The sequence below is a fragment of the Tachypleus tridentatus genome, chromosome 2 (assembly GCF_004210375.1).
Source record: "Tachypleus tridentatus isolate NWPU-2018 chromosome 2, ASM421037v1, whole genome shotgun sequence".
Taxonomy (NCBI): domain Eukaryota; kingdom Metazoa; phylum Arthropoda; class Merostomata; order Xiphosura; family Limulidae; genus Tachypleus; species Tachypleus tridentatus.
This window is the reverse complement of record NC_134826.1, coordinates 50,928,343-50,946,089: the sequence shown is the minus strand read 5'-3', so window position 1 is coordinate 50,946,089 and position 17,747 is coordinate 50,928,343. Positions and strand designations below refer to the sequence as shown.

The 17,747-nt window shown below is 34.8% G+C and overlaps 1 protein-coding gene across 3 annotated transcripts in view; it reads right to left on the bottom strand.

Moving 5' to 3' along the window:
• The window catches only part of LOC143243778 (GTPase-activating Rap/Ran-GAP domain-like protein 3), a 157,490-nt gene that overhangs the window by 50,250 nt on the left and 89,493 nt on the right, over window positions 1-17,747 (bottom strand). For all 3 annotated transcript variants that reach the window (XM_076487418.1, XM_076487419.1, XM_076487417.1), the window contains 3 exons: window positions 2,388-2,457; window positions 1,074-1,154; window positions 154-235 (listed from right to left, as the gene is read on the bottom strand). In XM_076487418.1, the coding sequence (XP_076343533.1) occupies window positions 154-235; window positions 1,074-1,154; window positions 2,388-2,457 (233 nt within the window). The remainder of the gene's footprint in view (window positions 1-153; window positions 236-1,073; window positions 1,155-2,387; window positions 2,458-17,747) is intronic.

Here is a 17,747-nt window from a genome sequence, read left to right as displayed (position 1 = left end):
GCATCAGTTGGATAACCTCACTGTTATCGACATTTTCGGCCATAAATCCAATAATATCTCACAACATATAGCGAGTTAGGCGATTTAGGTTATTCTATTTTACTTAAACACTGTATAACTTTTTAAAAGGAAAACGTTACTATAGTTACATACTTTTACCGAGAAAGTACTTGAAGTACCATCTGGTTTGATATTCTGGATTCTCCAGGAAAGGAGTACTAGGTGATACGTACAGCTGGAAAATAAATGAATACTCAATTTTGTAATCCGATAGACGGAAAATACTTCAGAAAATGTGGCTATAAGATTCTTATATCGTAACATTTCGAGCTTTAACTTAGATACTTTTAAGTCATTAAAAGTTGAAATAAACGTCAGGTATATTTTAGTCTTAATAATTCGATTAAAGATAATTTTAAGATTTCTTGTCATGAATAACACTATGAAGTATTAGGTACTAACAGACAATTTCTAAAAGACTTGAATATTCCTTATCATTACTTATTGCAAGTAGTTGTTACACACAAAAATATTCTATAATTAAATGCCATGTTTTTAAATACTGTTACCTCGTTGTGCCATGATGTTATGTATATCTTGCTCTCTGCTGTTTAATATATACTGCATAACGTTTTTATACGTGTATTGCACAACATTATTTTAAATATTCATAGTATTGCTACATATGACTATTACACAACTGTTGCATAGTATTGTTTCATATGTGCCGCTTAATGTAGTTATTAAATATTAGTACTACATATGATAGTTAATTTGTAGTGCTAAATAGCTCTCTCACACGTGTATTACATGTATATATATATATCACGAAACACAAATAAATCCATGGAACATCTGTACCAACACCGAAACCACCATTGAAACGAAATATAAGGCTATGACAGTGTTTGTGTAGTTTCCATAAATGACATATTTTGTTGCAAAAGTAAAGTGATGAATATTTTATTATTTTTTTAGTCTTCTGAACTATAACTACTCTATCTTAGTTTCATCGGTGATGGTTGAAATCTTAACCTAGATTATTGGTGATTTTAGTTGGTTCGTGGTTTTACCTCGTCTCCATCAACACATTCTCCATTTTCTATTCTGAAACGTCTGAAGTGATCAGTTCCATCATTATCGACTGAACATAACTGAAATAAAAATAACCAGTTCCAACATTATCGACTGAAGGTAACTGAAATAAAAACAAATAACATAATTCTCACCGACGAAGTGTAAGTGCTCCCCATTGAGTAAGCGGTAAGTTTACGGACTTACAATGCTACAATTAGGGATCCGATTCCATCCGATGGACACAGCAGATAGCCAATGTGGCTTTGTTTTAAAAACAAATAAGTAAACACAGTTTTAGCAAGTATTAGTGTGAAATAAATTATCGCTTACATAGCTTTTCCTTTTCAAGATCAACATTGCCGAATATATTTATTAACTTTAGATCCAGTCCTAGCGGCTAGGGTGTCAATCTGTGGAACAATTTCAAGGTTAGATTCATAATATGCCACTGAATATGCTGTGAAAATTCACTTGTAAGATATTATAAAATGTTTTTTATATCAAAGCCACATTGGGCTATCTGCTGAGTCCACCGAGGGGAATCGAACCCCTGATTTTAGTGTTGTAAATCAATAGATTTACCGCTATACCAGCAGGGGACATTATAAAAGTGATACTTTATCTTGCTGCTTGATTAAGAATAACATTGTAGGCGGCAGGTGCAGTTTACTAGTTGCCTTTTCTATGATAAGTAGTTATAAAGCAGATATGGTTCACTAGACATTTATCACTGTCACCGAATGTACTCTTCCTTTCAGCTGTGGGGACGTCATAATGTTATGGTTAATGCTATTATTCGTTGATGAAAGAGTAGCCCAAGAGTTGGCGGTGAGGTGTTGACTAGTTGCCTTTCTTCTAGTCTGCGAAATTAAGAAAGGGTAGCGTATGTGCCTTTCGAGTAGCTTTGCGCGATATTCAAAATAAACAAAATCTAGCCATTTACCCTAGGTGTCGCATAAAACGATAAAGTGCCATTGAGGTTGAATATAGTGAATACCATACTACTATGCTGGAGAAATTTCTAATGAAAGAAATATGAATTATACACGAAAAAGAATTACTGTATTTCCAAATGAACTGTTAGCAAAATAACTTTAAATATGTCCCCTTTTATACAATATATTTTAATATTTGTAGTTGAAAAAACTTAAACTCATTGAGTAATCAGATAAGTAGGCCTATGTTTCAAGTCAAAACAAATGGGTTAAGATATAATGTTCTTGTGTTGTTGTTTTTTCATAGAATAATCTGCTATTACCAAAACTACAGCTAGATAATAAGGCTGCAATAAACTCCTTTTTGACACTTACCATCTCTACGGAGCCATAGTGTCTACGACTGAACACCCCTCTTCTGGCAGCGAGATCACTAGGGGAAGAACTAAAATAATAATAATTATTACTATTTATTAAGTTCTACTTTTAAATTAAAGTTGTAAACTCATTTGTTGACTATATGTATGCTTCATTTAATTTACTCAAGAAGAGGTATGAAGCTTGAAAACAACATATTAAATAGTGTTTTATAAATAATGGTTTAAAATTATGAAAACAAAAATGGGAAAGTCTAAGATACCGACTAAACGCAAGGTGATTTGGTCTTGTTAAGCACAAATATGCACATTGAACTATCTGAGCCCTGCCCACCGTAGGATAATAATAAATATTCCGAATTTTAAAAAAATTCATCATTAAGTTCTTTTCTTCATGATGATTTAAATTTTTTTTTCTGCTTAACTCAGTAAATATTTTCTGAAATTCGATTCGTTTAGAGTGGATTGTTAGCTAATACAATATTTGTTTATCTCATAAAAATATTACTGACGACAGTTTCTAAACACTAGGAGCTCAACGATAAGTCTTATAGTCTACAACGCTAAAATCCAGATTTCGATTCTTTGGGTTAGGCATAGCACTTACAGCCCATTGTAGTGTTTTGTACCAAGTAACAAACAAACACTATGATTGAAACGTGTTCTACCCAGTACAGACTCTGTAACAACCATGATTCAAACGGAATAGTTACATACCTAATAAAGTTCTGTAATACTATGTAAAAACGTACCAGTTATAAACCTAACAAAGTTACTGTAACACTGTGGTCTAGATGAAACAGTTAAAATTTACTAAAGTTACTGTAACACTATGGTTTAGTTGTAACAGTTATATATCTATTAAGGTTACTGTAACACTGTGGTCTAGATGTAGCAGTTATATATCTAATAGAGTCACTGTAACACTGTGGTTTAAATGTAACAGTTATATATATAATAAAGTTACTGTAACACTATAGTCTAGATGTAATAATATATTTAATAAAGTTACTGTAACACTATGGTCTAGATGTAACACTTATATATCTAATAAAGTTACTGTGACGCTGTAGTTTAAACGCTACGGATCAGCTCATATTTACACGTGTACATGATTCCTGTTTTGAGTACATCGTAAAACGTTGACACGAGTGTTTCCTGTTCTGTGGTGTATTAGGATGTAGTCATGCGTTCTGATTTTCAACATTTCAAGTCTTCTCGAAGTCCAGGATTTGTTAATATGTCGTAAAACTAACTTAAAGTTTTGGATCTTATTGAATAATAAAGATTTGTTCTTGACAACGCCTTTATCTTAATTCCAAAGTGAATTTTTTAAAGGTGCTTCATCATGGAAACTGTGAGTGTTTTTGTATAATTTATTTAAAGCGTCTAAATCATTTATTTAAAACGTGCCATAAGTTCAGTAGCGTGTTTTTCCACTCAAAATTTTTTTTTTAAAGTTAACTATTCGATGAACTTTGGTCTTAAAGGTATAATACAAAGATTAGTTTCTCTGAGACCAGTTAAATGATCTATTATCTTTTCTGTCCCCAGTGGCACTTTTGCGGGCTTGTAACTCTAGAAACCTTGTCTCGATACTCGTGGTGGGCAGAGCACAGACAGTCAATTGTGTATCATTTTTATTAATTACACACAAACAAAAATTATCTTTTTCTACTAACTATAACGCATCAATCAAATCAGGAACCACAGTTTGAGTGTGAAAATTAAAACCATTGTTTTGGACGTAACATTATATTGTGATGTTAATACGAATTTTTGAGCTTCATTCGGTTTTCAGTTTTTAAAGTGTCTCGTTTTTAAAAAAAAACAGTCGATAAAAGTTTGTATCTTAACGTAAACTGAACTTGCCAAGTAAATGTATAGCCACCTAGCGTTTTTTTTTAAATATATAATTTTACTACTTTTCACATATAAGAATTATATGACTTTGCGTACTATGTGTCGTCACCAGTACAGTTTTAAATCCGCCAATCATCGCTCACGTTTATATGCGTTCATATGACGTACGAAGCTCTATTGAAATGGTATTAACAGAAAGGAATTTAAAATAATAAACTAAATAAGGGCTTATATTTGCTGGATTATACTTGCATTCCGTCTGCGTAGTGTCTTTATTGTTTGACATATTTTTATGTCGTGTATAAAAAGCTAAAAATAAATTACTGTATAGCTAAAGAGGAGAATAAAAACTGTGTATTTATTTTGTTTCAAATCCTGACCTTATTAAAAGCATTTCAAACAAATCGTATACTATTTATAATACTAAAAATAGCAGGACTCGTGCGTCACGCCAGTTATGTAAGCACGTATTTTGAAATGATAGAATCGTCTACTGGCAGAAAGCAAATCGAAAAAAATTCTTATTTAAAACAGTTTCCATAATTTAACCTTAATTTCTGCTGTAAATGTTTGCTTTGTCAGAGAAAACTAATCATTATGAGCCTCATCTATAGTTTAAAACTATTATTTGCACCTAGTGTATGACACCTACTACTAACCAGTTAAAAGCACCTTTCTACTAGTCATCCATGCTGGCGCACTGACTGTCATTTCTATAACTCATCCAAAACTTAATTTGCGAGGAGTATTTTGCGGTATAGCACATGGATTCGAAACCAACTCGTCAGCTCCATAACATATAGCTCTACCATAGCGCTAATCCGCACCAACTGTACGACTTGCGGATACTTTGTATGTTTTTCACGCAACTCCTTGTATTTTATCGTTCCACCAAACGTTGCTCTCTCTTGAAGACGTGGAGGCGTTATAATGTAAATGTCAATCCTACTATTTGTTGGTAAAAGAGTATCCTCAGATTTGGCGGTGAGTGGTGATGACTAGCTATCTTCCCTCTAGTGTTACACTGCTAAATTAGGGACGTCTAGAGAAGATAGCCCTTCTGTAGCTTTGTGTGAAATTCAAAACAAAAGAAAACCAAGCCTTGTATTGTAAAACTCACAACTAGTCTTAGAGAACAACATTAACAGGGTTAGCACCATATTTGTACAATTTGCTTGTTAACTGGGTTAATATATTCATCGACCTGGTACTTCTGGAAGGTAGAAGTAAAGACGTTAACACACATAGGGAGAAATATGTAGATATTCTTACAGAACAGTTTATTTAAGAATATTGATTTACCCTAGTAAACTATATTCGATTTCTCGTCGTTTAAGCATTGTAGGCCATATTGTATTCAATACATAATTTAATCAATATCATATATTTATTTGTTGTTCATTATCTCCGTGGTATCTCAGCGGTAAACTAGAGGAAGTATAACGCTAGAATTCTGACTTTCATCCCTATGGCATATTAAACTCAGATAAATCATCGTGTAACTTCTGCGCCAAAATCACACAGTTAATTTTTTTCTTCTGGAAAACCTTGTTTCTTTGTTTTTGAATTTTCGCGCAAATTTACACGAGGGCCATCTGTGCTAGCCGTCCCTAATTTAGCAATGTGGGACTAGAGGGAAGGCAACTAGTTATCGCCACCTACCGCCAACTCTTGAGCTACTCTTTTACTAACGAATAGTGGGATTGACCATCACATCATAACGCCCTCACGGCTGAAATGGCGAGAATATTTGGTGTAACGGGGACTCGAACCCTCGACCTTCAGATTACTTGTCGAGTAATTGAACCATCTGGACATGTCGAGACCTCTAGAAAATATTAACGCATGCTAAACAGAAAATTTTGTGAATGTCAATCACGTGATATTATTATTGTGTTAAAATTAAAAATACCCACAACACTATTTAAAAACTGGTTGAATAAAGCAGTCTCAAACACGTATAAAACAGGCAGTTACGGTGATTTTTTACTTCACAACTCTCAGTGGTTTAGCGGTAAATCTCAGGGCTTATAATGCTAGAAATTGGGTGTCGGTACTCGTAGTAGATAGAGCAGAGATAGTTCGTTGTGTAGCTTTTCGCTTAACAACAAACAAATAAACCTTATGAATATATTATGAATAAAATTCACTGCATAAGTCACCTGCAAACACAACATTCGATTGTTATTTGAAGTCTTAAAGAAAATTTGGTGAGTGTTTCTTTAACACACATTTGTGTGTTCATGTTTAAAGCTTTGAACTGTATCTTTATCATGATTGTGTTATATTCCTTCGATAAATATGCAATGTGGTGACTTGGGTTACGAATCTTTTAAATATTTAAATTCTGTTTATTTTTCAAAAACCACACTGGTAGCACAGCGTTATGTCTGCAGACTCACACCGCTAGAAACCGGGTATCGATACATTATCTGAGTAAAACACAGATAACCCATTGTGTAGATTTTTGTTTCATTATACAATCGAATTATTTAAAAAAAAAAAAAATCTGCAAAGTTAACACTGGGCTGCCATTTGTTATTACAGGGTTCTTAAATATTTCACATTTTAATCACTAGAAGCGCAGCTTTACAATGACCAAGTGAGATAAAGCAAAAATTTTAAAATTTGCAATTCCAAAGTCGCCTAAAATAAATAAAAATTCCTATATTTACCTTACTGCTAATAGAATATATAAAGATAATTTTAAGACACATATACTTTGATGAGTCCTGGCAACACCAAAAGGCTTCGTGGGTTTTGAATATAGAAGATATGGTGTGGTTGAGAGATGATTACATATTCTTCTTTTGTTTCATTCATAAGTCATTAAAAGCGTATTTGCTAAAGTGAAAGCATATTTAGCTAACAGATGGTTATTTTCGTGACTAAGTTCTTCTCTCTAGATAAAAACAGTTGACAAATATGATTATTCAAAACAAAATCTGATGTTTATCACCATTCATATTTATCATCAGGTCTGGTTTGGTTTTGAATTTCGCACAAAGCTACACGAGCGCTATCTGCTCTAGCCATCCCTAATTTGACAGTGTAAGACTAAAGGGAAGGCAGCTAGTCATCATCACCCACCGTCAACTCTTGGATTACTCTTTTACCAACGAATAGTGGGATTGACCGTCACTTAAAACGCCCTATGGCTGAAAGGGCGAGCATGTTTGGTGCGACTGGAATTCGAACCTACAACCCTCAGATTACCAGCCGAGTGCCCTACTCACCTGTTTGTGCCGAGCCTCCATGGCTTTTTCCGTACGACTGTAGTGATAATGAGGTAATAGCTTTCGTGTGTTTAACTATACCTATAACACCGTTTGTTAAGAAAATTGTACTAATTTACACTGCTGTTGTTCTGAACTCAAACGTTTAAAATATAATTATACTCACAGTTAATAGTATAACCTGCTAGAAACTGACGTTTCTGATTTCCTTCCAATAGAACTTCATAAAAATAATTTTAAAAATTACAAATTTCATGTTTTTTCTAGAATTATCGTTGTTTATCGTAAACTGATAATGAACAATAAAATATTTAGGTTGGTTTGATTCTTTGCTTTAATCACACTGTACACAGATTTAAAAACAATCTTTGTAATTTATTGTTTCAAAGTATAGGCGGGTCCGGAACGGTCAGATGGTTAAGGCACTCGACTCGTAATCCCCGAGGGTCGCGGGTTCGAATACCGATTACACCAAACATATTTGCCCTTTCAGCCATGGAGGCGTTATTATGTGACGGTCAATCCCATTATTCGTTGGTAAAGGAGTAGCCCAAGAGTTGGCGGTGGGTGGTGATGACTAGCTGCCTTCCTCTAGTCTTACACTGTTAAATTGGGGGCGGGTAGTTCACATAGTCCTCGTGTAGCTTTGCGCAAAATTCAAAACCAAACCAAAGGGTAGACATATTTTCTTTAAACCTTGAATTTTTGACCAGAAAGAGGATAACTAGACATCAGCTGTCGCCACCTATACGAATAATGGGACTGACTGTCACATTTGTAACGCGCTGACAGTGGAATATTGCCAAAGCTTCAAATAATCGCTTCTCCACGTGCAAATTAGTTATTAAACCACGCCTGGTCCTTGCTGTCCTTTTCCTGCTGTTCACAGCAGTCCTGTTGATACTAAGTCTCAGTCCACTATGGAGCTACGAAATGAATGATTTGACTGACAGAAACTAAGTGCTAAAGTAATATATGTGTGTGTACCCAAGTCACTGCTTACGAATAAGATCGAGTATTGTCATTCGTTGGATGACCCTGCTTCGAAGGCCAATTAAATTCAAAACCACCTTGTTAAGGTGATGGGAAAGATATTTTCCATTACATATCCCTGCACCAGTTTAGCCTATAAATCATAAAATCTCGATTCAAACTAAATATCCAGTTTACACAGACATTGCTGTCAAAGGATAACTTGGGCATTATGGGTAATTTACCTTCATGATATTTATTTACCAGGAAAGTCGCTATCACCCATTTATTATTATCTTCGATAAGCCCCATCTTTTAAGCGGCAGTAGCCTGGAGGGTTTCGAATGTACTCGTATTTTAATTATATTCCAGTTTACGAAACGCTGTTCGGATTTTCTATCTATCTACCCGTCTGTGATATGTGAAACCATTATCCAAGCGTATCTTCGGGGACTTGACTGAGGCTGTACATTATAGTCGATCGACACGGTTAGATAGTCTAACATTACTCTAGACTTCTTGTACGGATATACATATAATCTTGTTTTGTGGAAGCCACCTGATGAAGCACGTGTTCGTTAATAGTGATCCGTGAAGTATAAGTTTCGCCACGTTTCATGGATGCTGCTAAATCCTCTCCTATACTGTATAAGATTTCCTCAAACAAAGTTTTGCAGTTTGTTTACACCCTAGTAAGTAGCTTGAAGGCTGAGATATAGGAATTAGTTTTCTGCCTGGAAAGAGATCCTTAAAAAAATTCCGCCAGGTTTCACTTCGCAAATTGCTCATATTAGCACCTCTCTCACACCTTAATCTCTGATAATCCACGAATCATAATAAGTTCGAGATAAAACAGTGTTCTACGTTTTAGGCTTGGGGAAGATTACCATTCAATAAACCATTTTTATCAGAGAGTTTTTATTTACCTGGTGTAAACAACCAATAAGAAAATAAATAGAAAAACAATTGTATAATTTCGTGAAGCGTATGATTACGTTGTCATGACGTCACGGACCTACGCTGGGTTACATTATTAGATTCCAGCAGATTTAACAATACTGTTCTCTATTATAATCAGGCAGTGACGAATAAAAAACGATAGAGACAATAATTAAATTAACAACTGTCTTGTATGATAGCCAAGATCTGTAAAGAGATCAAAGATGCTTCCCAATTTTGAAAAAAGTGGCCAGTTATAGCTGTTTCAACGTCATCGTTCGTTGGTCCAGTTGATAATCGTGCCAGTTGTGATTCGTACCGACTCAAAGTAGTTGAGAATATAACTTAGCTGTGAACCGATACAAATCATCACCGGAACGCGAATATTCTCGAAATTCTTGAGATTCGAAATAATCCATCAGGAACAGATTGATGCGACCACAAATATGGCGAAACATGACCCTTTTCAGTAAACCAATTCGAAGTGGAACGTTGCAAGAAACACTTTGAACACTTAGTCGTTATTATTATTATTCAAAAATAACACATAGCATTAAACTTGTTATGTTGTAGGCTAGTTTGGATGAAACACTATTCACTTTCATTCTTGGAGACCCATAATGAGCCTGTTAAGAAAAAGGCATTTAAATTTACTTCAACTTGTAGTGTTGTTCTATCTCACAAAGAATGTAAAGGTAGTTTCAAAATCCTTATTTTGTTTTGTAAGTGTACGGTTCTTAGATAATTAATAAAATATGGCTATTTCTCAAAATCCGTAGTTTTTAACACCCAGTCACATTAAAAATGTTGCTTAGATTTCTTTTTGAAAATTTCGCGCAAAGCTACAGCAGGGATATCTGCGCTATTCGTCTCTAATTTAGCAATGTAAGGCTAGAAGGAAGGCATATTGCCATCACTACCGACCCCCAACTCTTGGGCTACACTTTTACCAATGAATAGTGAGGTTGACTGTCACTATATAACGCTCTCACAGCTGAAAGGATGAGCATGTTTAGTGGGACGGGGATTCGAACCCGCGACCCTCAGATTACAAATTGAGTGCCCACAACCACCTGGTCATGCTGGGCCGAAGTATTGGATGTCATCATTTTAGAATCCTGTAAACTATTAGAAGACAGACAGATAGTATATCCCGTTTCAGATTGAACATAACATGGACAGAATCATTCTGCACGCGAAAACAGAAGTCTGGTTAGAAAGTCTCTTATAAACAAAATATTGCATTCTATATTACTTTACGAATTAAAAGAGAGCTTCCTTTTTAATGTGTCAACGACAATAGTGTGTAACAGACTAGAGGAAAATAGTGCAATACAGTACAATAACCATCCCTTCCTTCCTATAAAAGCAGCGTTGGACAAGATATTCATGGACCAGGATCCATAACCATTGAAATATTTATTAGTAACGACAATGTTCTCGGGAATAACAAACCTTTTTTTGCATCTGATATATATAACAATCTACAATATATAACAATATAATTTATATTATTGTCTGTTATCTGTTCATGTAATTATCTCGCAGGATGTGGAGAAGTCTTCACCAAAATTCATATGAAAATTCATTAAATATTTTACTTTTGCGTTTTGCAGTTTTTACCACTACTTCGCCCGCTGCTGATGGATCTTCACTAAAACTTGGTATAAAGGTTTGTTGGGTCCATAAGGACCGTGTGCAGTTTTACATTTTGTGTTTTGTGGTTTGTATAGCCGTTTTTGCGTGTGTGTGTTTTTCAATTACGTGTAAGGGAAGCAACATTTCATGTCCTGAGAGAGCCTTTCATTTGTCACGAACTTACATAGTTTCCGGGTACTCCAGCTTGTTTTATAATAAACCGTTATCAGCATATATGTTCTTATTTGATTTTAACGATACAATACTAAGTAATTACAAGTACACTCTCATGTGAAACGTAAGACTTATTTATTGTCGAATAGACAGTGTGTTTCATACGTATCACCAGATGACGCTAGGTTAACAATGCTGCACCTTTTGACTTCTAGCTTTACAGCAAGCCATAAGTGAAACTCGGAGCCTTAGAAACACTTGTCAGTTCTAGCACAGTATCGGATTTCCCAACCTACACACACTAGCTTCTTAATTCATTGATGATACTGTTGTCTGTTATTTACTTTCTCGATATCACTTTACGAGTAGTAAGTAGACACTGAACTACCCAACAACATATGACATGACAGATACAATATGGCTTCTGTTATGAAAGTTTCCATACCTTGAGCAATATATCAAAAAGGAATGACGTAGAATATTGTCTTGTATTATTGATAGAAGAAATCCATGGGTAGAAATTACACTCAGTCTGAAACGATACACCTGAAATATCTAACAACCTATCAGTCAAAGGTTGGACATTCACTGTAACCTATGTAAATTACACTCAGTCTGAAACGATACACCTGAAATATCTAACAACCCATCAGTCAAAGGTTGGACATTCACTGTAACTTATGTAAATTCTGCATCTAAAGTAAGGTGCAAGCATTTGGTTAAGTTGTCTTTTATGTAAGTAAGCATAGCTAGGAGACCGGAAATAAGTTAGTACAAGCTGTACCTATGTTATTTACGTATATTATTTGGACGTTAAGTTATCAAAGAGCCCGTCAAAAACAAAGTTTGTTTGAAATTAAGCGTAAAGCTACACCATTGGATATCTGCGTAAAGAAGGAAACCTTTTCCGAATATATTTTATTCTGTTTCAAGAACGGAAACTGTGACAACCACTATCTTCGTTCAAGGTAATTCTGTTTCTATGTGAGAAAATAAAGGTTACAATCGTGTACGTCTAGTTCAGATGAGCCAATAGTAACCTAAAACAAGGTGTTCTACTCTTAATTATTTATCTAAGATCCAATAAAAAACGAACTTACATTTCACGTATTTTTTTCTTTGTTTTACGCCTAAGTATTAATTTTATAGCGGAACTGATCTTAACTGGTAAACCATCCTCACAAAATTGCCCCACGCTGGTACAGCGGTAAGACAACGGATTTACAACACTAAAATCAGCGGTTCGATTTCCCTCAGTGGGCTCAGCGGATAGCCCGATGTGGTTTTGCTATAAGAAAAACACAGTTCACAAAATTCTCACGCGTAGTAAGATATTTGAGAAGAAAAAACCTTTTTTTTAACTCGTGCTCTTCTATCTATTAACTAAAGAACGTTTTTCTTCCGTTTCTAGAAGGATCTGAGAGAAGTATAAGTGCCGTTATAATGTGAGGTAAGTTTAAAAGTACTGGAATATGAGAAAAAAGGGGTTTGAATCGGCCATTTTGGTTAGGGTTTAAAAGTATCCACTGGACTGACTCTTGGTAGTTCTTGTCTTTGTTAAATGTCAGAGTGGTTGAGTGACAAGATCATCTGATGACCTTTCTTTCAACTGTCGTAAGGGACTTAAGAGATGACGAAGTCTTTTATTGTGAAATAAATAATTATTTTCCATTCGCATTCGTTGTCGAGACAAACGTTTTATTCTATTATGCTTAGAAAACTCATTAAATACGTGAAATAACGTATTCAACCATGGTAATAGAACAATTACTCTAGCTACATGTTTAAAACAACTACACGTCATTGGCAATTATCAGTACTAGAAAAAGACAATAACAACTAGGAAATTAAAAAAGAACGGAACATCTACTAATTATAATTACAGCCTTTATTCGTAAGAAAACTATATCATAATGAAGATAAAAAAATCAAATGACTGAAACGCTATATTCTCGGTTGCTAGAATTCTAAACCAATTGATAAGTAAGAGCAATCCATGAAACCTGATCCCAGAGCCACAGCGAATTCGAAGAGATTTACATTTCATTTAAAATGAATAAACAAGGTTCTGTAGAAAGCGATGTCACACACTTCATTAAAATCATAGGTCAAACCTGAAAGAACATTCCACACAGAGTAATTGACATTTAAGCATCTCTAGCCAAATGACAGTTACGTTCATTCCAGGGAGAAGCCTTCATTCTTTGCATCATTTAGAACCAATCAATAGTGCTATTTACCTATGTATACGTTTATCCAATTATTGTGTCTCATGAGTAAACACTCTAACTTAAACCTTGTTGTCAAAAGTTGAAGTAAGTGCTGATGAATTTATAAAACAAGCAAAGCAAAAACTCTTTTAATAAGGGAAAATAAATGACAAATATTCGTTGGTTTCTTCTTAAGCACAAAGCTGTATAACGGACTATCTGTGTTATGTTCATTATGGATACGGAAACCCGGTTTCTAGCGTTATAAGTTTGGAGATGTAACGGCCAAGCCACCAGGGGGCGTATTTGATGGAAGCATTTAATTTCAAATTAGTTAATAAGACTTACTATACACGTAAAATATTATAAATAATTATTTGTTTGTTGAATTTCTCGTAAAGCTACTCAAGGGCTATCTACGCTAGCCATCTCTCATTTAGCAGTGTAAGACTAGAGGGAGGGCAACTAGTCATCACCACCCACCGCCAACTCTTGGACTATTCTTTTACTAATGAATAGGGGGATTGACTGTCGCATATAATGCTTCCACGACTGAAAAGGAAAGGCGAGCATGTTTGGTGCGACCGGGATTCGAACCCGCGCCCCTCAGGTTATGAGTCGAACGCCTTAACTCATCCGGCAATGCCGGGCCTCTGATAACTGAAAAGGAATCATTTTTATTATTTAATCAATATTTGTTAACATTTGAAAGATAATAATATTGTTACTAAAAGTAAAAGAACAACATTCAGATTGTACAGAAATGGTGTACACAGCCACATGTACAGGGTCTCTAGAATGTAGGATAAACATGGTTATATTATCAATAAGATGCTGGAAGTTTTCTCTTCAGTTAATATAATTCACATGTACAGGGTCTCTAGAACATAGAAAATACATGGTTCTCATATCCATAAGATGTTGGAAAGTATCTAGTCATTTAATATAATTCACTTGTACAGGGTCTCTAAAATATAGGACAAACATGGTTCTGATATCATACGACGCTGGAAGTTATCTAATCAGTTAATGTAAGTCACATGTACAGAGACTCTAAACATGGGTCTGATATCCATAAGACCCTGAAAGTTACCTAGTCAAATAGCGTAATTTTTCTCGATGTTTCGAAATGAATTTGACATGTAAATAAATATGACACGTCTTTCGTGATCACGCTTAACGCATGAATTTCTCTTACAAATGTTTAGTATCCATTTTTTGGCATTTTAAACAGCTTATCTGCTGAAGAATTCGTAAAAATTAATGTGATGCTATTATTAGGCAAATCTTATATAAACACAAGCTCATGTGGTGAGCAAAAGACAACTTCCAACACTAGGTATATGTATATATATAATATATACTGCACAGCTACTACGAAACCTAGACTTAAGCTTTCAATCTGCCATTGTCGAAGATTATTATATATTATTTAAGTCACTGGGTATAAGTTTACTTGAGTAAGTGATTATTATTTAAGTTCCAAGCTATAAGACTACTTACCAAGTGATATTTATCATTCAAGTCACAAGCTATAAGGCTACTTGAGTAATTGACTATTTATTATTTAAGTCACAGGCTATAAGGCTACTTGACTAAGCGTCTATTTATCATTAATGGTACAGGCTACAAAGCTACTTGTGTAAGTGACTACTTATTATTTAAGTCACAAGCTATCAGTCTACTTGTGTAAATGATTATTTATTATTTACGTCACAAGCTATAAGGCTACTTGAGTAAGTGGCTATCTATTATTTAAGTCACAAGCTATAAAGCCACTTGAGTAAGTGACTATTTCTAATTTAAATCACACGCTATAAGGCTACTTCACTAAGTGATTATTTATTATTTAGTACTGACACAGAATTTTATACAATAAACAGTGTAGGCCTGCGATGGTTTTATTATCTTAAAATTTTTATGTTATACAGTAATTCATGTACGGTAAATCCGAAAATGATATCCATTTTTCTCCATCACGTATTTATTTTTCCCAAAAACGTTGTATTACTTTTACGTAATTAACTCATTTTTATTAAAATCGTGTCACATTTTGTTGTGTTTAAAATGTTGACAGCTTCTGGCTATAGAACACACACACGAACACATACTATCTAGAAATGACACGTCATGTGGCTTGTTAACGGTGTATACACTGCTGGTGTGTTTCTCGTGCATTCTGATATTGCTTTTACTTTACAATATTGTTTATTCATCGCTATGGCAACAAGAGGTTGTTTAAACGACCCAAATATATTCTGTTATATTTATGGTAACTTTGATCTAAGTGAGAGTTTTTGTTCCCTATTTATAAAAAAAAAAAAACTCCACGTGATAAAAAAATATTATTTTCTGAATCTGCGTCGCTGAATTATGATAAATCCGTTACGTAAACTAAAACAACTTTTATGAGGTTTAAATTCGCACTCCTGTGTAACTCATCACATGTGGTAATAATTAGAACACTTTATCACCTTTCTCATGGCCACCCCTGTAACTACACAAGTTAAAAGCCTGGACGTTTCGGTGTTTCAGTTCAGTTGAAACGTAATGATGTTCAAACATAAACATTGCTTGAAACTAATTAATATTTTTTTTTCTGAAGGCCCCGGCACGGACAGGAGGTTAGGGCGCTCGACTCATAATCTGAGTGTCGCGGGTTCGAATTCCCGTCACACCAAACATGCTTGCCCTTTCAGCCGTGGGGACGTTATTAGTTATGATCAATCCCAACAATTCATTGGTGAAAGAGTAGCCCAAAGTTGGCGGCGGGTGGTAACGACTAGCTGCCTTCCCTCCAGTCTTATACTACTAAATTAGGGACAGCAGATATTCCTCGGGTAGATTGGCGCGAAATTAAAACAAACAAACAGACCAGAATGGGCCGTAAGTTTTGAGAAGTGTAACTTGTTTCATTACGATAGGACGTTCTGTAGAGTTCTAAAACATGATGTCAAAAGAATGATAATTTTGAACATTTAATATATCTGTATATTATATAGTGAAGAAATACTGATAACCGTACAATTAGCAGCAGCAAGCCAAATATACTTATTATACATTTCTCACTTTATTATTCAGCAAATAAGATTAATGATTCAACTCAGACCACAAAAATATTCCTTTAACTCAGACCACAGAAAGATTCCTTTAACTCAAACCACAAAAATATTCCTTTAACTCAGACCACAGAAAGATTCCTTTAACTCAAACCATAGAAAGATTACTTTCACTCATACCACAGAAAGATTCCTTTAACTCAAACCACAGAAAGTTTCCTTTTACTCAAACCACAGAAACATTCCTTTAACTCAAACCACAGAAAGATTCCTTTAACTCAAACCACAGAAAGATTCCTTTAACTGAAATCACAGAAAGATTCCTTTAACTCAAACCACAGAAACATTCCTTAACTCAAACCACAGAAACATTCCATTAACTCAAACCACAGGAACATGCCGATAACTCAAACCACAGAAACATTCCATTAACTCAAACCACAGGAACATACCTGTAACTCAAACCACAGAAACATTCCATTAACTTAAACCACAAAAAGGTTCCACTAACTCAAACCACAAAAAGATTCCACTAACTCAAACCACAGAAAGATTCCTTTCACTCATACCACAGAAACATTCCTTAACTCAAATCACAGAAAGATTCCTTTAACTCAAACCACAGAAACATTCCTTAACTCAAACCACAGAAAGATTCCACTAACTCAAACCACAGAAAGATTCCTTAACTCAAATCACAGAAAGATTCCTTTAACTCAAACCACAGAAACATTCCTTAACTCAAACCACAGAAACATTCCATTAACTCAAACCACAGAAACATGCCGGTAACTCAAACCACAGGAACATGCCGGTAACTCAAACCACAGAAACATTCCATTAACTCAAACCACAGAAAGATTCCTTTTACTCAAACCTCATACTGTAGCCACAGAAACATTTTTGAAACTCAAGCCACAGAAACATTCCATAAACTCAAACCACATAAACGTTCCTTTAGCTCAAACCACAGAAACATTCTATTAACTCAAACCATAGAAACATTCCGTTAATTCAGACTACAGCTCTCCAGTGGCATAGCAGTGTGTCTGCGGACTCACACTTCTAGAAACCGAGTTTCGATACCTGTGGTGGACAGAGCACAGATAGCCCATTGAGTAGCTTCGTGCTAATTCTAAACAAACAAAATCAACCGACAGAAACATTCCATTTCCAAGTCCATGGTTCACGTCTCATTTAAAAATACTGTTTCCTACTTTGAAAAACTACTTATATTGTACTTTATTTCGTCATCTATAAGTATCTA